The 24,323-nt window shown below is 38.5% G+C and overlaps 1 protein-coding gene across 5 annotated transcripts in view; it reads right to left on the reverse strand.

The window, feature by feature from the left end:
- Window positions 1-23,056, reverse strand: part of LOC139976491 (uncharacterized) — a 58,240-nt gene extending 35,184 nt beyond the window's left edge. Inside the window, exons 1-17 of one of the 5 annotated variants that reach the window (XM_071985285.1) lie at window positions 22,763-23,056; window positions 17,304-17,444; window positions 11,040-11,177; window positions 10,178-10,441; window positions 9,564-9,827; window positions 8,867-9,214; window positions 8,166-8,513; window positions 7,410-7,673; window positions 6,794-7,057; window positions 6,089-6,436; window positions 5,317-5,664; window positions 4,617-4,964; window positions 3,999-4,262; window positions 3,226-3,573; window positions 2,398-2,661; window positions 1,531-1,701; window positions 947-1,087 (exon numbers count right to left, since the gene is read on the reverse strand). In XM_071985285.1, the coding sequence (XP_071841386.1) occupies window positions 947-1,087; window positions 1,531-1,701; window positions 2,398-2,661; window positions 3,226-3,573; window positions 3,999-4,262; window positions 4,617-4,964; window positions 5,317-5,664; window positions 6,089-6,436; window positions 6,794-7,057; window positions 7,410-7,673; window positions 8,166-8,513; window positions 8,867-9,214; window positions 9,564-9,827; window positions 10,178-10,441; window positions 11,040-11,177; window positions 17,304-17,444; window positions 22,763-22,814 (4,315 nt within the window). In that variant the 5' untranslated portion in view covers window positions 22,815-23,056. Of the gene's footprint in view, window positions 1-946; window positions 1,088-1,530; window positions 1,702-2,397; window positions 2,662-3,225; window positions 3,574-3,998; window positions 4,263-4,616; window positions 4,965-5,316; window positions 5,665-6,088; window positions 6,437-6,793; window positions 7,058-7,409; window positions 7,674-8,165; window positions 8,514-8,866; window positions 9,215-9,563; window positions 9,828-10,177; window positions 10,442-11,039; window positions 11,178-11,687; window positions 11,707-17,303; window positions 17,445-22,762 lie in introns of those variants that run through there. The other 4 variants (XM_071985288.1, XM_071985287.1, XM_071985289.1 and 1 more) reach the window with 4 other exon arrangements.
- Window positions 23,057-24,323: the final 1,267 nt, after the last annotated feature.

Here is a 24,323-nt window from a genome sequence, read left to right on the forward strand (position 1 = left end):
GCAAGATGACAATCACAAGTCTCAATTTCATCATCAATTCAATCAGAAATAACTACCAAAAATGTCACATTGAGGAATTCATTCAACTGCCAAAAAAATCATAACCTTTAGTAAAAGATCTAAATACTTAGAAAGATCAGATTGACGAAAAATAATTAGCGAGATCAAGAACTAAATCTAACAAACAAATGATGAAGAAATATGATTTACATAAAACTACAGAACGACTATAACGTCAGGTAGGTCATAGGTGTATGCGTTTTATCTGAGAAATTTACGTGGTGGTGGGTTGCAAACACAAATGTCGTTAGTATCAGCTTCCTTAGAGAATTGTCAGCTTCCTCACAATTCTCTTACTCCAAATTGAGCCCATCCAATATGGTGACTAAATATTCACGAATTAGGATATATCATTGAGGGAAAACTTGTCCGTCAGTGACTCCATCTATTAGGGGTTAAAAGCTATCTGTCGTATATTTTTGTTTCAACATGACGGCTTTCTTTTGGATTCCATAAAGACTAAAGCACAAATTGAAACACTCCTCTTTCATCGTCAAGATGACGGGAGGGCAAACAGTCAAAATGATGGTAATTCTGTTGACTTCTTCCAATCCCTAACCAATTCCAACCGAATCAACCGATGTACCTTTCTGATTTTTAATTCACCACCGAGACAGTCTCTTGTTTAAAATGATAAATTCTCTGTCTGTCAAGTTGGTTTCTTTGGTCATCTTTGTTTCAAAATTTTCCAAAAGGTTTCAATTTTAAACAAAACTCTTTGGCCACTCCCCCTCCCCCCCCCCCTTCAAAAAAAGGATCTGATACAAGAGACTGTTTTGTAAGGATTCAAAGCATGAAATATCACATCCCACATAGCTCACTGCCTTCCATAAATAACAATTCTATGAGAATTAAAAGAGGACGAGATATAGGAGAGTTTAGTTACGTGGATCGGAGGGCATGCAAGCATGGCCGCAGCCGTTGCTGCAACATTTCTCGGAGGTGGTGCAGTCATTGTCATCTTTGCACATCTCGGAGCAGATACCATTAGAGTCCCCAACGGCTGGGCAAGTTCCAGTGTGGATTTCTGTAAATTGCACAGAAAATAAAGTGATCGGGAATCACCTTCCAAGAAAGTTGACATAAGGACAAATTTTTCTCAATTCATCCTTTACCAAATGGTATTCATAAAATTATAAACAATTTCCATTACTTCAGAAAAAAATGCCCCAAAAAAAAAAAAGTCTTGTCTGGAATTATTAAGTTATAAACCCTGTACTTTGTTTAAAAATATTCTAGAAAATTGCGCACATATATTTGTTTTTACGTCTTAGTCCGTTCAGTGTATGTTGTTACTTTCCTTGGATGGTTCAAGGTATTTGTATCAATCATCTGTACTTTGAATCCTTTAGTTTTTTTAATATTGAGAGGATTTATAGCTGTCTGATCACGCAAGAAAAATTGCCAAAACAGCTCACCACATTTCATACCTCAGGTTCACAAATAAATATTCCCAAGTCAGAAACTCACCGAGGCATTCACAGATATTGCAACCATTAGCATCTTTCCTGAAGCCATTCTCACAGTACATGGTGCACATGACTGCTGGACATGTGTTACAGACACAGATGTCACAACCGTTGGAATCAGTCTGGAAGCCATGTTCGCAGAACATTGTGCACATGACTGGAGCACATGTAGCTGCGAGACATTAAGAAATAAATCACATGTAACTTTTCGTTGGTATCTTTTTTGATTTAAGGAAAGATGCATGCATCAAAATTCATGATGAAAATTTATCCAGAATTATGAGAATTTTTTTTAACGCTGTTCAACAAAAATTTGCTCTGCATTAAATTTGCAATTCGTTATAATTCATTATAACAGCTACTTGATGGGAATGGATTTCATTTGAGATATATCTTAATAAAAACCATCATTCCCAGACTTATTAATAATGGTGAAAGTTTTTTATAACACCAGGGAAATTATACTTTGAAGAAACATAAGAATTACTGACAAACTAATGTGGTGGTGGGTTGCAGACAAAAGAATCACAGCCTTTGACTAATACTGACTTATACTGTCTTTCTCAGCTTCACAAAATGCATAGATTTTATTCTGCATATTTATAGTAATTATCAAAAAGAAACCTGACTGGAAAATTATTGATAAACTTGAAAATAGAAAAGAAATGTTTGTCTTAATAAGATTTGCATCAGCAATCTAAGGGTAACAATCATTAGGCTCTGCCAAATCAGCTATCCCACCTTTGTTGGTGGCTGTCCCTTTATAGCCATTACTTCGTCATGGGGGTCAGTCAGTGGCAACAGTAGCTGTTATACCAACTATTCAGGTATCAATCACATCAAAGGTTATGTGGTAAGATTTACTTACGTGGTGGTGGGTTGCAGACACAGATGTCACAACCATTGGCATCCTTCTGGAAGCCATGTTCACAGAACTGAGCACACATCACTGGTGGACATGTGTTACAGACACAGATATCACAACCGTTGGAATCAGTCTGGAACCCGTATTCACAGAACATGGCACACATCACTGGTGGACAAGCTTCACATTCACAGATGTCACAGCCATTAGAATCCTTCTTGAATCCATTCTCACAGAACATGGTGCACATCATAGGTGCACAGGTTGCTGAAAATGAAACAAGTCCAGTTTTACATCTTTTACTGTGTTTCACAGCATAACAAAATGGATAGATTTTATTCTGCATATTTATAGTAATTATCCAAAAGAAACATGACTGGAAAATTATTGAAAAACTTGCAAAAAGCAAAGAAATGTTTGGCTTTAAAAATATTTGAATCTGTGATGGTAGGGTTACAATCCTTGGGCTCTGCCTTATCAGAATCCAACACTTTGTTGGTGGCTATCCCTTTATAGCGATTTTTTACCATCTCTGGGCTCTGCCAAATCAGCTATCCAACACTTTGTTGGTGGCTATCCCTTTATAGCCATTTCTTTACAATCCCTGGGCTCTGCCATATCAGCTATCCAACCCTTTGTTGGTGGCTATCCCTTTATAGCCATTTCTTTACAATCCCTGGGCTCTCCCAAATCAGCTATCCAACCCTTAGTTGGTGGCTATCCCTTTATATCGGTTTCTTTGCCCAGGTACCACAAAGTGGCGACAGTACCTGGTATACCAACAAACCAGGTATTGATCACATCAAACGTTATGTGGTAAGATTTACTTACGTGGTGGTGGGTTGCAGACACAGATGTCACAACCACTGGCATCCTTCTGGAAGCCATGTTCACAGAACTGAGTACACATCACAGCTGGACATGTGTTACAGACACAGATATCACAACCGTTGGAATCAGTCTGGAAGCCGTGTTCACAGAATTGAGCACACATCACTGGTGGACATGTGTTACAGACACAGATATCACAACCGTTAGAATCAGTCTGGAAGCCGTTTTCACAGAACATGGCACACATCACTGGTGGACAAGCTTCACATTCACAGATGTCACAGCCATTAGCATCCTTCTTGAATCCATTCTCACAGAACATGGTGCACATCATAGGTGCACAGGTTGCTGAAAAAATGAAACAAGTTCAGTTTTGCAAATATTACTGTCTTTTTCAGCATTACAAAATGTATACATTTTATTCCACAGATTCTTAGTAAATATCTCAAAGGAACCTGACTGGAAAATTATTCACAAACTTGAAAATAGCAAAGAAATTTTTGGTTTTACTAAGATTTGAATCTGCGATCTCAGGGTAACAATCCCTGGGCTCTGCCAAATCAGCTATCCCACCATTTGTTGGTGGCTGTCCCTTTACAGCCATTACTTTAAAATCTCTGAGCTGTGTCAAATCAGCTATCCAACCCTTTGTTTGTGGATATCCCTTATAGCCATTTCTTTGCCGGCGTGCCAGTCAGTGGCAACAGTACCTGCCAGGTACCAACTAACAAGGTATCGATCACATCAAAGGTAATGTGGTAAGATTTACTTACGTGGTGGTGGGTTGCAGACACAGATGTCACAACCATTGGAATCCTTCTGGAAGCCATGTTCACAGAACTGAGTACACATCACTGGTGGACATGTGTTACAGACACAGATGTCACAACCGTTAGAATCAGTCTGGAACCCGTTTTCACAGAACAAGGCACACATCACTGGTGGACAAGCTTCACATTCACAGATGTCACAGCCATTAGCATCCTTCTTGAATCCATTCTCACAGAACATGGTGCACATCATAGGAGCACAGGTTGCTGAAAAAATGAAACAAGTTCAGTTTTACAACTATTACTGTCTTTTTCAACGTTTAAAAATGTATAGAATTTATTCTGCATATTCTTAGTAAATATCCAAAATAAAACCTGACTGCAAAGTTATTGACAAACTTGAAAATAGTAAAGAAATGTTTGGCTTTAATAAGATTTGAATCGGTGATCTCAGGGTGACAATACATGAGCTCTGCCAAATCAGCTATCCAGACCGTTTGTTGGTGGCTATCCCTGTATAGCCATTTCTTTGCCGGGGTGCCAGTCAGTGGCAACAGTACCTGGTATACCAACTAACCAGTTATCAATTACATTAAGGGTACTGTGGTTAGATTTACTTACGTGGTGGTGGGTTGCAGACACAGATATCACAACCATTGGCATCCTTCTGGAAGCCATGTTCACAGAACTGAGTACACATCACTGGTGGACATGTGTTACAGACACAGATATCACAACCGTTGGAATCCTTCTGGAAGCCGTGCTCACAGAACTGAGCACACATCACTGGTGGACATGTGTTACAGACACAGATGTCACAACCGTTAGAATCAGTCTGGAACCCGTTTTCACAGAACATGGCACACATCACTGGTGGACAAGCTTCACATTCACAGATGTCACAGCCATTAGCATCCTTCTTGAATCCATTCTCACAGAACATGGTGCACATCATAGGTGCACAGGTTGCTGAAAATGAAACAAGTACAGTTTTACAACTATTACTGTGTTTCACAGCATTACAAATTGGATAGATTTTATTCCGCATATTTATAGAAATTATCCAAAAGAAAAATGACTGGAAAATTATTGAAAAACTTGAAAATAGCAAAGAAATATTTGGCTTTAATAGGATTTCAATCGGCGATCTCAGGGTTACAATCCTTGAGCTCTGCCAAATTAGCTATCCAAACCTTTGTTGGTGGCTATCCCTTTATTGCGGTTTCTTTGCCCAGGTACCACACAGTGGCAACAGTACCTGCCAGGTACCAACTAACCAGGTATCGATCACATTAAAGGTAATGTGGTAAGATTTACTTACGTGGTGGTGGGTTGCAGACACAGATGTCACAACCATTGGAATCCTTCTGGAAGCCATGTTCACAGAACTGAGTACACATCACTGGTGGACATGTGTTACAGACACAGATATCACAACCGTTGGAATCAGTCTGGAAGCCGTGTTCACAGAACTGAGCACACATCACTGGTGGACATGTGTTACAGACACAGATATCACAACCGTTGGAATCAGTCTGGAACCCGTTGTCACAGAACATGGCACACATCACTGGTGGACAAGCTTCACATTCACAGATGTCACAGCCATTAGCATCCTTCTTGAATCCATTCTCACAGAACATGGTGCACATCACAGGTGCACAGGTTGCTGAAGAAATGAAACAAGGTCCGTTTTACAACTATTACTGTCTTTTTTATCCTTTACAAAATGGATAGAATTTATTCTGCATATTTATAGTAAATATCCAAAAGGAACGTGACTGGAAAATTATTGACAAACTAAAAAATAGCAAAGACATTTTTGGTTTTAATGAGATTTGAATCAGCGATCTCAAGGTTACAATCCTTGAGTTCTGAAAAATCAGCTATCCAACCTTTGTTGGTGACTATCCCTTTATAGCCATTTCTTTACAATCCCTGGGCTCTCCCAAATCAGCTATCCAACCCTTTGTTGGTGGCTTACCCTTTATAGCCATTTCTTTGCCAGGGTGCCAGTCAGTGGCAACAGTACCTGGTATACCAACAAACCAGGTATTGATCACATCAAACGTTATGTGGTAAGATTTACTTACGTGGTGGTGGGTTGCAGACACAGATGTCACAACCATTGGAATCCTTCTGGAAGCCATGTTCACAGAACTGAGTACACATCACTGCTGGACATGTGTTACAGACACAGATGTCACAACCGTTGGAATCAGTCTGGAAGCCGTGTTCACAGAATTGAGCACACATCACTGGTGGACATGTGTTACAGACACAGATATCACAACCGTTGGAATCAGTCTGGAACCCATTTTCACAGAACATGGCACACATCACTGGTGGACAAGCTTCACATTCACAGATGTCACAGCCATTAGCATCCTTCTTGAATCCATTCTCACAGAACATGGTGCACATCACAGGTGCACAGGTTGCTGGAAATAAAACAAGGTCAGTTTTACAACTATTACTGTCTTTTTTAACGTTTACAAGAAGGATAGAGTTATTCTGCATATTCTTAGTAAATATCCAATAGAAACCAGCCTGCAAAGTTATTGACAAACTTGAAAATAGCAACTTTAGAAATGTTTGGCTTTAATTATAAGATTTGAATCGGCGATTTCAGGGTGACAATCCTTGATCTCTGCCAAATCGGCTATCCAAACCTTTGTTTGTGGATATCCCTTTATAGCCATTTCTTTGCCTGGGTGCCAGTCAGTGGCAACAGTACCTGGTATACCAACTAACCAGGTATCGATCATATCAAAGGTAATGTGGTAAGATTAACTTACGTGGTGGTGGGTTGCAGACACAGATGTCACAACCATTGGAATCCTTCTGGAAGCCATGTTCACAGAACTGAGCACACATCACTGCTGGACATGTGTTACAGACACAGATATCACAACCATTAGAATCAGTCTGGAAGCCGTGCTCACAGAACATGGCACACATCACTGGTGGACAAGCTTCACATTCACAGATGTCACAGCCATTAGCATCCTTCTTGAATCCATTCTCACAGAACATGGTGCACATCACAGGTGCACAGGTTGCTGAAAATGAAAAAAGTTCAGTTTTTAAACAATTACTGTCTTTTTCAGTACTAAAAAATGGATAGATTTTATTCCACATATTCTTACTCAATATCCAAAAAGACCTGACTGGTACATCATTGACAAACTTGAAAATTATAGCAAAGATATGTTTGGCTTTAAAAAGATTTGAATCTGCGATAGTAAAGTTACAATCCTTGAACCCTGCCAAATTAGCTATCCAACCCTTTGTTGGTGGCTATCCCTTTATAGCAGTTTCTTTGCCCAGGTACCACAGAGTGGCAACAGTACCTGGTATACCAACTAACCAGGTATCGATCACATCAAAGTTTATGTGGTAGGATTTGCTTACGTGGTGGTGGGTTGCAGACACAGATGTCACAACCATTGGCATCCTTCTGGAAGCCATGTTCACAGAACTGAGTACACATCACTGCTGGACATGTGTTACAGACACAGATATCACAACCGTTGGAATCAGTCTGGAACCCGTTTTCACAGAACATGGCACACATCACTGGTGGACAAGCTTCACATTCACAGATGTCACAGCCATTAGCATCCTTCTTGAATCCATTCTCACAGAACATGGTGCACATCATAGGTGCACAGGTTGCTGAAAATGAAACAAGTTTAGTTTACAACTATTACTGTATTTTTCCGCATTACAAAATAGATAAAATTTATTCCGCAGATTCTTAGTAAATATCCAAAAGGAGCTAGACTGGAAAATTATTGAAAAACTTGCAAAAGCAAAGAAATGTTTGGCTTTAATAATATTTGAATCTGTGATGGCAGGGTTACAATCCTTGAGCTCTGCCAAATCAGCTTTCCAACCCTTTGTTGGTGGCAATCCCTTTATAGCCATTTCTTTACCATACCTGGGCTCTGCCAAAACAGCTATCCAACCCTTAGTTGGTGCCTTTCCCTATATAGCCATTTCTTTACAATCCCTGGGCTCTGCAAAATTGGCGAACCAACCGTTTGTTGGTGGCTGTCCTTTTATAGCCATTTCTTTGCTGGGGTGCCAGTCAGTGGCAACAGTACCTGGTATACCAACTAACCAGGTATCGATCATATCAAAGGTAATGTGGTAAGATTTACTTACGTGGTGGTGGGTTGCAGACACAGATGTCACAACCATTGGCATCCTTCTGGAAGCCATGTTCACAGAACTGAGCACACATCACTGGTGGACATGTGTTACAGACACAGATATCACAACCGTTGGAATCAGTCTGGAACCCGTTTTCACAGAACATGGCACACATCACTGGTGGACATGTGTTACAGACACAGATATCACAACCGTTAGAATCAGTCTGGAACCCATTTTCACAGAACATGGCACACATCACTGGTGGACAAGCTTCACATTCACAGATGTCACAGCCATTTGCATCCTTCTTGAATCCATTCTCACAGAACATGGTACACATCATAGGTGCACAGGTTGCTGAAAAAATGAAACAAGGTCAGTTTTACAACTATTACTGTCTTTTTCAGCATTAACAAAATGTATAGAATTTATTCTGCATATTCTAAGTAAATATCCAAAAGAAATATGAATGCAAGGTTATTGACAAACTTGAAAATAGCAAAGAAATGTTTGGCTTTAATAAGATTTGAATCGGCGATCTCAGGGTGACAATCCTTGAGCTCTGCCAAATCGGCTATCCAACCCTTTGTTGGTGACTATCCCTTTATAGCCATTTCTTTGCTAGGGTGCCAGTCAGTGGCAACAGTACCTGGTATACCAACTAACCAGGTATCGATCACACTAAAGGTAATGTGGTAAGATTTACTTACGTGGTGGTGGGTTGCAGACACAGATGTCACAACCATTGGCATCCTTCTGGAAGCCATGTTCACAGAACTGAGTACACATCACTGCTGGACATGTGTTACAGACACAGATATCACAACCGTTGGAATCAGTCTGGAACCCATTTTCACAGAACTGAGCACACATCACTGGTGGACATGTGTTACAGACACAGATATCACAACCGTTGGAATCAGTCTGGAACCCGTTTTCACAGAACATGGCACACATCACTGGTGGACAAGCTTCACATTCACAGATGTCACAGCCATTAGCATCCTTCTTGAATCCATTCTCACAGAACATGGTACACATCATAGGTGCACAGGTTGCTGAAAATGAAACAAGTTCAGTTTTACCATTATTACTTTTTTATTTCAGCATTACAAAATGGATAGATTTTATACCCATATTCTTACAAAATATCTCAAAAGACCTGACTGGTAAGTCATCGACAAACTTGAAAATAGCAAAGAAATATTTGGCTCTAATAAGATTTGAATCCGCAATCTGAGGGTTACAATCCTTGAGCTCTGCCAAATCAGCTATCCAAACCTTTGTTGGTGGCTGTCCCTTTATAGCCATTTCTTTGCTGGGGTGGCAGTCCGTGGCAACAGTACCTGGTGTACCAACTAACCAGGTATCGATCACATCAAAGGTAATGTGGTAAGATTTGCTTACGTGGTGGTGGGTTGCAGACACAGATGTCACAACCATTGGCATCTTTCTGGAAGCCATGTTCACAGAACTGAGTACACATCACTGCTGGACATGTGTTACAGACACAGATGTCACAACCGTTGGAATCAGTCTGGAACCCGTTTTCACAGAACATGGCACACATCACTGGTGGACAAGCTTCACATTCACAGATGTCACAGCCATTAGCATCCTTCTTGAATCCATTCTCACAGAACATGGTGCACATCATAGGTGCACAGGTTGCTGAAAATGAATCAAGTTCAGCTTTACAACTGTTACTGTGTTTCACAGTATAACAAAATAGATAGATTTTTTTTTTCATATTAAAAGTAATTATCCAAAAGAAACCTGACTGGAAAAGTATTGACGAACTTGAAAATAGCAAAAAAATGTTTGGCTTTAATAAGATTTGAATTTGCGATCTCAGGGTGACAATCCTTGATCTCTGCCAAATCGGCTATCCAAACCTTTGCTTGTGGATATCCCTTTATAGCCATTTCTTTGCCGGGTGCCAGTCAGTGGCAACAGTACCTGGTATACCAACTAACCAGGTATCGATCACATTTTAAGGTAGTGTGGTAAGATTTACTTACGTGGAGGTGGGTTGCAGACACAGATGTCACAACCATTGTCATCCTTCTGGAAGCCATGTTCACAGAACTGAGCACACATCACTGGTGGACATGTGTTACAGACACAGATATCACAACCGTTAGAATCAGTTTGGAACCCGTTTTCACAGAACATGGCACACATCACTGGTGGACAAGCTTCACATTCACAGATGTCACAGCCATTAGCATCCTTCTTGAATCCATTCTCACAGAACATGGTGCACATCATAGGTGCACAGGTTGCTGAAAAAATGAAACAAGTTTAGTTTTACATCTATTACTGTCTTTTTCAGCATTAAAAAATGGATAGATTTTATTTCGCATATTTATAGTAAATAAATTTAAAAAAAAAAAATATTGACAAATTTGACAAGAGCAAAGAAATTATAACTCATCAGTATTAATAGTTGGGAGTATGATGCAGACAATCAATTCATGAGTTACATGTGGCCTGTTTCACCATGATTTTGAAGTGCAATAGTAAGATGCCATTTACCCTGTTAATGAAGTTGTAACTGCATACTTTGATTTTGATTGTGAATATTCATATATATTCATTATAAGTTATGTCGAGTGGTATCTCACTATGGTTTAGAACTCTTTTCAAGTAATTTTGTAGTGCACTCTAAGCAGAGCTGATCATTTATTTATGTCCTTAGCACTTGGTATATATATCATTGACAAAGTTTGTATATCTATATATGAACCTTTGACTGTCTCTCGTATCACACAATATTTTGTTGTATTTGGACCACAGTAACACAAGGCCTAAATACGGGTTATAAAACATACCAACATGAAGACTTGATTTCTATCTTCTTATATATATGCAAATACTGACCTGGGTCTTGGCAAGTATGACCACAGCCATTGCTGCAACACTTCTGACTTCCAGTGCAGTTGAAATCGTGAGGGCACTCCTCAGTGCAGCTACCAACCTGATCACTGGGAACTGTGGGACAGTATCCAGGCTTCTCATCTGTGGATAAAACAAATTCAGATTCTTCCAAGTGAATACTTTGATATTCACCATAATAATCACACTGGCATTATAATCTAAACATTGCCCTTTTCAAATCGATATCAGGAAGCACAACCAAATTTACTTTCTCACAAAAATGTCTGGTTGTTTTTGTTTATCTAGCATGCCATTAGCTCTCTAGGCCTAATAAATTTGTAAACATTTTCAAGGTTTATAGCTAATAAAACTGAAAGAAATTGATCTTGATATTCAATCTGTGCATAAAACAAAGGAATCATAATCAAATGTAACGGTCACCTGACCCTCGTTGCACGAATGTTAATTTCTCTATCAGCTACTTGCCGATTCTATAAATGCATACCTTCTCCATACACTGCTGAAGTATTTTTTGTAGCTTAGGCCCCTAACCCTCTGCAAGACGAAACTTTCATCTTGAAATGACATGGTTTTGTTGCTCACTTGATTTGAATTTGCCCTGCTTGTTACGGGAATAAGAATACAACTTACAAGGTGCAGGCTCCCTTGTCTCCAAGTAACCGTAGCCCAACTTATCTGAAAGTAACTGTAGCGCAACTTAGACGAAATTGTTTAGGTCTAGGTCGTATACTGCCATTGTTACGCGAGGAGACTACAGACTAAGGTAAGCTACGGGTAGACACTTGACTTAGGCTATCTAACTGTTGTGTTAGGCTTCACCTGCTTGACTTTACAGTCAACCCATGTACAGCGTTTGGAAAACGCCGAAAAGCTTGAGTAATGTTGCCATTTTCGTACAGTCTAGATATCCCAAGAAAGCTACAGGTTGCATTCTCCTATTAGAGTTAATATCAATCCGCCCGAATGTTCTCCGATCTCAGGAAAAGTGCCAAAATGCAGTAGGGCACTGGCGGAGAAACAGGGGGGGGGGGGGTTTGGGGGGGTTTTAACCCCCCACTTTTTGAAGAGGGGGGTTGGCCCACACAATCAACCCCCCCTAGTTTTTGCCAGTAATGTTCTGTTATAGCCTATGTTATGTGCTCCAAATGGCATAATAAATCAAATTATTAAATTTGAAATTGTTAAAGTCATTTCAACCTTTTACCTGGTAGGCTACATCAACAATTAACGACCGAAAACCGAGTTAGAATTGACCCACGCATTATTTCTAGCCCCTTTCCCCCACCTTGCGCATTGGAACTTGTAGCTCATAGCGCTAACTTCACCCCGTAAAAGACATACACAAAATAACGTTTTGTTGCTGTTGAATAGCTTTGGAACTGTATACACTTGCCAACTTCAACGAGGTGAAGGAAGGAAAAGAAAAAGAAGAAAGAGAAAAGGAGAAAAGGATGGAGTAGAAATACGGCAAGAAAACGGGAAGAGAAAGAGGAACAGTGACAAAATTATTCGAATTTGTAAAGCAAACAGCAGATATCACATCCAACTTTTTCAGTAGTGGGGACATGATATACCGTGTCCCCACCAATTTGTCTTGACCAATAGCTGCATTTCAAGTTCCCCTGTATTGAACTTTGGCGCAGTTTGATCCAGCATTGTGCAAATGACATGCAGCAGTTCTCATTTTATTGTATTTTATCCACAGTTGTTAAATATAGGACGGAAATCGCATTTGCCGCAGTCTATATTTGTTTTCTGGGAGAGGACCCCAGACCCATCGTATATACAAAAGTCTACTTGGATTATTTGTCCCCTGATTTTCTTTCTGCAGACGCCCATGTATTTCTCCAAACTAAATTTCTAAGCCATGAGATCTAAAACTTAAGGAGGTTTAGGAGCATCATTAGGTCTGGGAAGTGTTATTTCCGGCGATCTGGGAGGTATATTTGCCCAAAAAAATCGTACGCTACGCGCGAACCCATGGTCGCGCTCCGCTTAGATAGTGTCATAGAACAGACACGCGTCCCCACCATTATCCAAGACTGATCTGCGCCCATGCTCAAAACTGTCGATGTGTGTAGTGTTCGGATTCGGAAATATCTGGTATATTTTTATTTCCTTCAACGAAATTTTTTAGTAGCCGTCTGAATTTTCGAAAATTCCCTAACCAACATTCTTCATCATACTTCATCATACTCGTGCAATTTTGACCCGTCTGTTAGGGTTTGAAGGAAGTTTTTCTATATCGGTTGTCCATAGATGATATTTTGTGCAACATTATGGGTATGTTTTGAAGTGAATTTATTCACGAGAATTGTGAATTTTCAAATTCTGAACAGTGGGGCTGACGGATATTGTGGGCCGCGATGAAGAATCACCTACAAAAGCAATGATCCACAGGATATGTGATGAAGTCGAACATGATGTGTGACTGGTGACAATCTTCAAAAAGGTTATAGATGAGAAAAAAAGTATTTGGAAAAAACTTGGTTCTCAGGCAAAAGTGTACATATGGTTGGTCAGTTTCAAGCCCGAGAAGTGCCATTTCCGGTGATCTGGGGGTACCAAAACCAGAAATTTGCTTGTACGCTGCGCGCCAACCTATGGTGGCGCTCCGCTTAGATAGTAATACGCGTCCCCCGGGTTAGAAAATCCTGCATACGCCCCTGGTTAAATGCAGCTTTTCAAGGCCTGGGCAGTGCCATTTACTGCAATCTGGGAGGCAATATTTGCCAAAAAATTCTTGTGCACTTCGCGCCAACTTATGGTGGCGCTCCACTTAGATAGTGAGCCAGCAGTTATGACTTTTTATTTCATCAATGGCCTGCAACCCCCCCCCCCCCACCACTTCTGACAAGAAATCTCCGCCACTGCAGTAGGAAAACATCTTTTTTGATATGTTATCAGTCAGGATCTGATTTTTGTGGCTTGCATGTTGAAGAGCATTAATGGAAGCACATATGGTGCAAAAAATGGGTCAATTTAGGCAATTTTAGACCCCTTTCGGCCTCCCAGGAGCAGCGTACGAAAATTGTTTACTACGGAGTGAAAAAGGTTTGTTTACAAGTGACGAAAACTCCGGCTCTGGTCGATAGCAAAAACAAATGTACATGGTCATGATACGGAAAATTGATGGTTCCATGAAAGGCCAACTCATCAGCTATCCAGTGGTGAGTAGCGTTTAGATAGTGAGAACTTCTATCTAGACTTACAGACTACATTACTTTTGTGATTTAGTGGGTAAGTCAATGAGGCTTTGATTGGGCGGTATGCTACCAATACAACGAAAGTATCTGCTCCAAGCACAATTGAATTATACAAAGTGCCATTTCTTTTGAGACTTGCCGACACCATCCATCGTCCGTAGTGCTGTCTAAAACAGGTTCTGTTACAGGTACCGTACCACAATTAGGTGAGTGTAGGTCCGCCTGACATTGTCAAAAAATAGTCCTAAATGAAGCGACCTACTGCAGTGATAATTGTGGCATTTTTTGAGTAATCATCATTCATTTTTATGCTTTGATGTTGAAGAGGATGTAATAAACCACTGGTTGTCAAAAATATGGAGGATTGAAGGTGATTTACGGCATTTTAGAAAATTCTGGGTGAAACAAGATTCCGCAGTGAGAGCTGGCAGATGGGTTGGGGAGCACTATATAAACCTTTGAGCTATTCTATCTCAAAATTTAGATGGTCATGGTGGCAAAAGTTGAATGTGCTGTGGTAGCCCAACCACCAGCTATCATATGGTGGGTAGGATATGGCAGTTGAAAACTTCAATATATACTCTAGCGGCCTTGGAAAGTGACGAGTTTTGTGTGTAAGTTAACGGGAGCAATTTAATGGTATTGTGCGACATCTTCAAAAACAAACCAGTGAGCACCATTGATTTTGCTTTGATTGATGAACCCGATCCACGTCAGAGAAATTCAAAATCTCAGTTCTACGCTCCAGGGAAATCGAATGGTCGTGAACGAATTAAGATAAGCCAATTCGTTTTCAGTACAATTAACATTTTTTGTAACTAGTCCATTCACACATATACTACATGGAAGTGAGATTATGGCCGTTCAGATCCCGGCCACTTGTGGAGAAGGTACAAGACTAGAGTAAACGCAGACCGTCCATGTTGAGGCGATTCTCGAATAAAGCAGTGTAAACTCTGATCCCTTGCCCCATCAAAAAGCAGCTGGGTGCCCTCGGGATTGCACATGTCTGTACCATTAATGTTTTTGTGTTTGTTTCTCCGCTTTTTGGTATCGTTTCGTTATGCTTTGTGCTTCTATTCTGCTCATTTATTGCAGTTTTCTAGATCAGCCTATAACTGTCAGAAGAGACAATTGCAACCACTATTGTAAGGGGGACACGATAAGTCATTGAAAGCACCATTAGCAGCACCATTAGCAAAACTTGAAGGACTGCACGTCAACAGCCACATCAGGGGCGATTTGTGCAGTATCACACCAAGACCAAGACCAAGACCGAAAAAGAAAGAGCTAGGCTTATAGCCAAGCTTTCCCCTAAGATTGGTTGCCTGGCTACAGCGCCCACAATCGGCTTAAGCAACATCCTGCCACTAACAACGGCTACAGTATGCACATCAGTCTCTGCACCACAATCATGCATGATTCGTGTACGTTTTGGTAAAAATCAAATAATATTATTCATGTTCAAACAAATTCAGTTTGCTCAGTATTCTTTGCAAGAAATGTTTTTTTTTTTAATAGACCTATAACAACAACTTCGCAAATAGCACTCCGGGAATAAAACAGAGAGTTAAGAACCCAGGAAACCTGCTCTCTTAAATCGTTTTGAATTTGAATACTGTTGGTAATTGTGAGCGTGATGAAAGTTTGAGCCCGTCATGCAGGGGCGTATCCAGCGGGGCGCAACAGGCGCGCGCCCCCCTATTGGCCGTCACCAAAAAAAAAGGTTTAGCAAAAAAAAAATTGATGACGACCTTTATGTGAGATGTCGGTGATCGCTCGCTCAACCCCCCCCCCCCCACTCCCGTATGCTTTATTTTTTGTTTGCCAAAAAAAGGTTCTGGCGAAGTTCGGCGGCATAATAGTTTTAGAAACATAGATGGTAATTGTGTTTGTATTATCACTATAAACACCAAGTGACATGCCAGCCATACTAAATTGTGCATTTTGTGTCCATTTTTACTGGAAATGTTGCTTATTATTAAGGTCGAAAAATGGATCACATATGGCACCATTTTGCATTTCAGCGGTTCTTCGAAAGCAAAAATTGTCCACCCCTCCCCTTAGACCCATCTCCCAGGACGGCGATCATTCATGCCTGACGCCCCCCTAGTGGAAAATCCTGGATACGCCCCTGTCATGAGCGCCGTGATCTTTACCAAGTTGAATGAATACATGGAAGTGGTTCAGCTAAGGAGGCTAGGCCTATAGCAATTTCAACGGTGTATGAGGTGTTCACTTTGCCCTTCACAGACATACATACATACCTAGGGCTCCTATCTGTTTATGATTTATTGGGTGTTCCCTTTTAGGTTTCAAGTGCATTGATTAACTTTACAGTTTTATTGAAGTATATACTATTATATCAATCAAGGCAATAACCACGGTTACTTGAAAGCTTGTTATATGGTCTCAATTGTATCATATTTACGGCAAGGTAAATAGTTATTAGTTCCTTAGAACCACATACCCATGCAAAATGGCATTTCTTTAGTCGCAAAGCATATATATATATATATATATATATATATATATATATATATATATATATGTGTGTGTGTGTGTGTGTATATATATATACATACATACATATATATAACGTCACAAGTATTCTACACGTAAGTGGCATATAGTGGGGGTACTGTCATGGGCGTCGGTTATGCCCACTTCCCCCTCTCACCTTTTTTGTGTGTTTTGGACGACACACCCCCTCCCTGCAGAATAGTATCAAAAAGAACTTACGCCCCCCCCCCCTCCCCTCTCTCTCTCTCTCTTCCTCCCTCTCTTCAAGCATGTTTTATTTTTTCAAAACGTAAAAAAACTTGTCCACGGGCATTTAGTCTATCATAAAAAAAATATAAAAATATTTCCTCGATCTTCTTCCTGTTTTTGCCTTATGATATGCCCAAGCAACTATACCAAACCTCAATACAACGACGCCTCTATTCAAATTCGATTTCACAACTGCATTTTATGGTAAATGATTTAGTAGTTATCAGGACAGGCCAACTAAAGAAATCTCGCTGACTGACTGACTGACCTGGTGCCATGCAGACGTGTCCACAGCCATTGCTACAGCATTTCAAATCCCCGGTGCAGTTAGCATCACTCTGACACATCTCGGAACAGCCACCGACATTATCATCATCTTTTGACAGCGTCGGACAAATCCCTCTTTTTTCTGCAAATAAAAACACACAAAAAAAACGTTTTCTTACATCTATAAAACTTGATATGTATTTTTAATAGCAAACTTGCATTGTGTATACTTACCTTTACTCATATTATAGCATAAAGTTATTTGTACTTTGTATTTGTACTTTGTATTTGTACTCTGACATGTGAATTTCGTCCTCGTACTTTAGTATTCGCAACATTTTCAATAGTACATATAGTGATGGAACTTATGCAAAACATTTCCGTATTGGTACTCATGTTAGTATAGCCTTGGTTTACTCGTATATTATCATATCGGTACTCATATCAAGGGACAATTATTCTACATGAATATTTGGGCCCAAAACATCAGATTCCCTTTTTTTCAAATTTTATGAAAAAGCTTTGCGGGGTCACATTGCTGTCATGACTTTCGTTGTCCAGCCAAAGCACTCGCTTTGGGAGGATTTTGTTCTTAAAGAAAACAACAAATATTTGCTGAAACCCAACTTTATCGGCTCTCGGGCTTCCTATATTTGGTTAGAGAGAAGAAAAGAAAATCAAGGAATGCTGTTTCAAAAACTCTTTTGTAAATTTACAATTTCTTCAACAGTTTTCTTTCATTGAAAATGCGATTTAATAAATCCCAGCTTTCTCTAGCTAACAGTTTATTGTGAGTTTTACGGGGGTCAAGTTATTAGCATTTCCAGGGTAGTTAAATCAAGTATATATCAAAGCTAGGTACATATAAAGGGTAACGTTTTATCTGCTGCGAAAATGCTTTGTTAAATTCTTTTGATCAAACAATAACACAGCTCCGACTTTCATTACGTCATAACATGGCGCTTTTCAGCTTGTCAAAACTTTTCAACGTTGCTTGAGTACCTCTCTGGAGGTGTTGATCTAATAAGTTATGTCCACACATTGAGGAGTGAGGTACACTTGTTGACGTTTGTGGGACTTCAACCATATTAATGCACGCGATGGGAGCCATGCCAGGTTCCAGTCAGGAGCACAGCCACGTCTACGAATGCCCCCCCCTCCCCTCCAGGTAAAAAAATCCCCTCCCCCTCACACATATAACATGTCTATGCGTTACAGCCTAAGCAGTTGAAATTTCTCAACATCGTTTCAAAAGTTGCGAAATAAACACACCACTGTGCATCTAAGCACCCTCCATTTGACCAAAATATCTCAAAGCCCTTAGACCCCCCCCCCCCCCCGGACGACTTGTCATCTTAGACCCTTACCCAGTACTAAAACGGTGGTTGCACCCATGACACAAGGACCAATTAATGTATGTCAACAGGCCCCCTTGCTGGAGTCATTAATTCCCTATAAGTGAATATTACTAAAATGATAGAATAAATTATTTATCCATCACATATTTTTCCGGGGCCCTCGTTTAACTCTCCAAGACAAAATAAGTATCTCACATCGAGTTCTTAAAAGTGGTAAAAGTTGTTTTTTATTTCAAATTTGACGCTGAACGTCCTTCGTTTAACATTGTTCCCGATTTTGCTCATATAAAACAACATTGATAAATTGTACATGTATATTAGAACTAATTATTTCATATATGATATATATGGATATATGATATATCCATATCATTTTACTAACAGGAAACTGACTCAGGTTGGTAAATAAAGGATTGTATATAAAGACAATGTGCTAAAGTGTTTGGAAACTAACAAACCGAAGTATATGAAGTATGGAGGAATGTTTGTTTTAGGGGCAGTTGATCAATAGAAACGCAAATAAAACTTAATCTTAATTTCATTAATTTGTGCAGAAGTGGAATAAACTAGCATACTCAATCGTTCATCACAGAATTAGTACTCAAAGCTTGCAGCTGTTTCACGTTTCATGTATAAAGTATAGTAAAATCATATGTAAAGTTAACGTGCTAATTCCCGCCAAAACCAAATCGTTAATTGCATTAATATTACTGAGTTTTTTCGTTGCTTTCTTTCCGTTTTCTGTTTTATATTGGTTTTGCTTTGGTCAACAAATTAGGTCCTTGTCCTTTTTTTTTTCCATTTTTGCGTTGATTGATGGCGGTAATTTTTCAACAGAATTCGATACCAAATATCACATATAGTAATATAGGCTATTTCATTATATCTGGATAGGTATGCATGGTCAAGAAAAATTAAGCAAATGTTTCCTTAAAAAATATGAAAATCTTCCTTACGTTGATTCTGTTTACTCCTAATACCTCTTTATACCATAATTGTCTTCCATGTTTATATGTCCAATGTAAAAAGTATGGTCTTATCAATGACACCCTCCCCCCCCCCCCCCAACTCCGCCCCTTCTTCACAGTCGGCAAACCTTATAGTGGCTCTCCTGGTGACTGGCGTTAGCTGTAGGCCTAACGTTTCTTTGAAAAAGTAATTTAAGAGACCCGTTATTGTAACACAATGGTCTTATTAAAATAGTTGCGATTCCGTTCTCCACTTCTCTCGATTCAGTCACGTTTTAGTCGTGAAATGTCTAAGTTAGAAAAGTTCTTTTTTTTGTCTCATCTCGAATTATCCCGAAATTTCAATATTTTTTAATTTTACTCGGAAATTCGAAGTTTCATTTCGAGATTGTTACGTTCAACATCGAAAAATTCTTTGAAAATGTTCCTTCTGTTCATTCTGCATTTCTAATTTAAAACTAAATGAACTTGCCCGAAACATACATCCGCAATCAAAATTATTGAGTAAGTACTTACTAATGTTATTAATAATCCTGTCTATTTAAAATGTAATTTATTTAATTAGGTCAATTACAATCTTAGTTTAGAATCAACTTGCCAAACGTTGGCAACGGAAAAGGCGCCAAATGTTCTAAATCTTTCGTCTCTGACGTCAGATGTTTCTAATAAATAGCCGATTTTTTGGGACTCTTCCTTCCCAGCTGCTTATATGGGATATATGTCGAATGAAAATGTGGGTAAACCTTGATGATAGATGACAGTTTGCAAGGTACGATTGCTTTTTAAATGACTCTCTTCATAAAGAAATTGATTAAAACAATGAGATTGTCCTCAACTATAAGCATGATAACCATACTGCAATTGGTAGATCGCAGAACTAATATGCCCAAGGTCATTGGGTCCAATCCCGTTCCTAGACATTTTTTCTTTATACTATCAAGGATCGTTTTTGGGGGGGGGGGGGGCGTGGGCGGTTCAGGCGTGTTAATTTCTATAATCTTCGTGTTAGTTTTATGTTATTGTCATGCTTATACAAATATGCCTTCTGTATATGTGCGTGTCATTTGTATTGTAATCTGGCTGAAGGCTTGAACAAATGAAAACTTCAGACTTCATTTCGAAAGAAACACCACGTTCTTAGAAGAATTATTTTATTATAGGGTATCGTTAAGGTTAGGGTTCGGGGATTTGAACAAGGGAAGAAATAATGGGGTCCTCAGACTGAAATTTAAATGCACCTGTTTGCTTGTGTTTGTGTGTAAGGATGTGGCCGTGGGTGTAGGGCTGTCACTCAAAGTTATAAAGAAGGTGCGACATCACAAGCATTTTATGCTGACCTGGATCATGTTTATTTGGAATATGAAACGAGCTATAGTTGTACCGACAGCCAATTGGATCAATTTCCTGCTAATGCTAACACCTCTCTAGATTGTCCTCCAAGTCAAGTCAGTCTTTGGAAACCTATAAGAAGGCACTGTAAGGCACAGCTACCCAGCCAGTGTTGTGTATGTTAGAGTTTCTCCTGATAGTCAGAACTTAAACAAAGACTCTATACCAAGGAATTCACCAAGGTGAAGTAAAACACACTGAGCTCCATCAGCCAGTTGGGACAATTTCCTGATGCTAACACCTCTCTAAACTGTCCTCCAATATCATGCTTCAAAGCACTCGTATTGGCAGTTTGAACAGTTCCTAAGCTTTATCTGGTCCTAGTGCTAACACCTCTCTAGACTGTCCGCCATTATGATGCTTCAAAGCACTCGTACTGACAGTACCAACAGTTCGTAACCTTTCTCTGATAGAAATATGATATTCACACTGCTCATACTGACAATACCAGTGCTCCGAAAGCGCGACATAACAGTATAGAAACAATTGTCCCAACTGGGTGGTACAGTTATTTCAACGGTCAGTGATTTGAGCCAAAAGTTTCCTTTCACTGTCAAACTATATAAACTATATTACAGAATAACAATTTCAATATGGACAATGCTGATTAAAGAGAGCTATGGGATAATATTGAGTTTGACTTTATTTTATTGCACGAAATAAAAAATCGTTTAATAGACTATATACGCGTTTTATAGACGTTGCGTGCTATAGTAGGTTTACGCCCATTGCAGACATGCGCAATGACACCATATTATGAACCACAATCGATATTTCAAGTTTGGTACATACGTTAATTTTGTATGCTGAAAATTATATTTGTTATTAAAACAATCGTGCGCACAATTATGAATCAGGGAATAACCGAAACGTGTGGGGAAATTGTGTGATCATAAATACGAAAATACACTGTAAGTTTTTGTTGTCGTAAAAGTATTGAACAAAAAATTGCTAAGCGTTACGATGTTTTTCAAACCTCCGAGAGTTTGGAAATGCAATGAAAATTGGAAAACCTCCCAAACAACTCCTTGAACGGTCTTCCAAAAACATTTTAGTATCATTTATCTTCTAAAATCATAATTATTGATAACGTTTTAGCTAAATGTAGACCACTGACAGGATAGAACCTTTTGAAATGGTTCTATACCGACTGTTGTCTCACCATCTCAATCACTCTGCCGTTTTGAAGCTCTAAAATAAATTCACAGAGAGACCAATACATATGCTAATTAAATGCATACTCATATGAACTTGACACTAATAACCATGATTATTTAAAATTAATTATTATGATTATACAAGATGGATCGTGCGTATAATAATTCATATATATTTTGTTTTCGTTTCCATCGTTTAAATCCAGAGTCTAGAGAAAACAAAAATGTTACAGCACATATGCGTTTCTCATATGGAATCATTTTTACATGGGTACATGTTGATAATATCATATTAGAAAAGATGTTTCAAGTTCAAATTTAGTCTGGAATATTGTGTGGTCTGATCCATGACTTATGTAAAAACCGGGGAAATAAATCCCCTCCTCCCGTTTGAAGGAAAAGAACTCAAGTTGATGACAAGGTAATTTTGGCGCGCGTTTCTTTCCCGCCGTTATAAAGAACGACTTTACCCGTCCAACCAAACGGCCCATGTTGACATTGAATAATGGAACAATGAAAAATTGGAGAATATTTTCTATAAAAAAAAGAAAATGATATGTTGAATAGACAAATGAAAATATTTCTTACCAGCGTAAGCTGCCGTCAGGAAAATAAAAACCACAACGAAGGTGGTCTTCATTTTTGGTTCGTGGAGTACGTTTCAATTCAAATGAGAAATAAAAGCTGAACTCCAAGTCGGTTCGAATCAGCTACTAAAATGAAAAGGTAAGATTGTAAATTTGACTTTTATTATGTCGAAACTGCGAAGCTTCTGCTCTCGGTTAGTACATATTTACATGGTGTGCGACTTTATGGAGTTGATTACACAAGAATTTCCCAAACAAGTCCCCCTATAAATCCTTTTATGGCCTCCTGTTAATGATGTGAAGAAGTCAGAGTCGTATTCAGTAATCTCACAGGCCGACACGGTTATATAGCTGTCGGAATAGCATCAATAGCAAAACGGTAGGGCTTTGTTTTCCTAAAACTGTTTGACAATCGCCTACGTTTATGCTCTGAGCCTCTTTTGTATTTGTGTTCATATGCACTCTGTTTTAGGCGTTGTTATAGTAAAGAGAAAAACGAGCAAAAACCGCACGAACAAACTAATGCAAACAGAGCAGAGAGCAGCACTTCAACTTTAACCATCCTTAACTTCATATGTGTACATGTTATGTCTATTCGTTTAGCTTTCCATTGTAACGTCATCACCGACCATGCACTTATTTGTCAATATCAAAATATATCCAAACTTTGGCAAAATCTGACAAATTTGACAAATATTTATATCCGTGACTACTTATTCAATCAAATCAATCAATCAATTAGATCAAATATGATTCTAATGTAGTCTAATGACTGCAAACAGGGAACATTAGACTATAATATGTTGTATTGTATTATATTGTGTTTTATTTTATTGTTTTATATAATATAATATTGTATTATATTATATTGTTATAGTATAGTATATTATATTGTATTGTTTTATATTGTATTGTATTATAAAATATTGTATTATGTTATATTATATTGTATTGTTTTATATTATATTATGTTATATTAAATTGTATTATATTATAAAGTATTATATTGTATTGTATTGTATTATATTGTATTGTATTATATAATATGATATTATGTTATAATATTATATATTAAATTGTATTATATTATATTGTGTTGTATTGTATTATAATGTAATGTATTTTATACTATTGTATTACGTTATATTATATTATATTATATAGTATTGTATTGTATTATATAGTATTATATTTTATTGTATCATATTATAATATTATGTTGTATTGCAGTATATTTTTTTATTGTATTATATTATATTGTATTATATTGAATGGCGTTATATTATATTGTATCATATATTATTGTATTATTTTATATTTTATTATATTGTATTGTATTACCGGTATATTATATGCGTAACCTATATACATATCTTATACCTCTTTATACCTGATTGTCTTCCATATCTATATGTGTCAAATGTAAACATTAATTTTATAGACCCGTTATAGTTATCTCAATATCAGTATGGTCTTATTAAAATAGTTGCGATTCCGTAATCCACTTCTCTCGATTCAATCAAGTTTTAATCTCAGAATCTCTTATATGAAGTTGATAAAGT

Source organism: Apostichopus japonicus, chromosome 11, assembly GCF_037975245.1.
Source record: "Apostichopus japonicus isolate 1M-3 chromosome 11, ASM3797524v1, whole genome shotgun sequence".
NCBI classification, from domain to species: Eukaryota; Metazoa; Echinodermata; class Holothuroidea; order Aspidochirotida; family Stichopodidae; genus Apostichopus; species Apostichopus japonicus.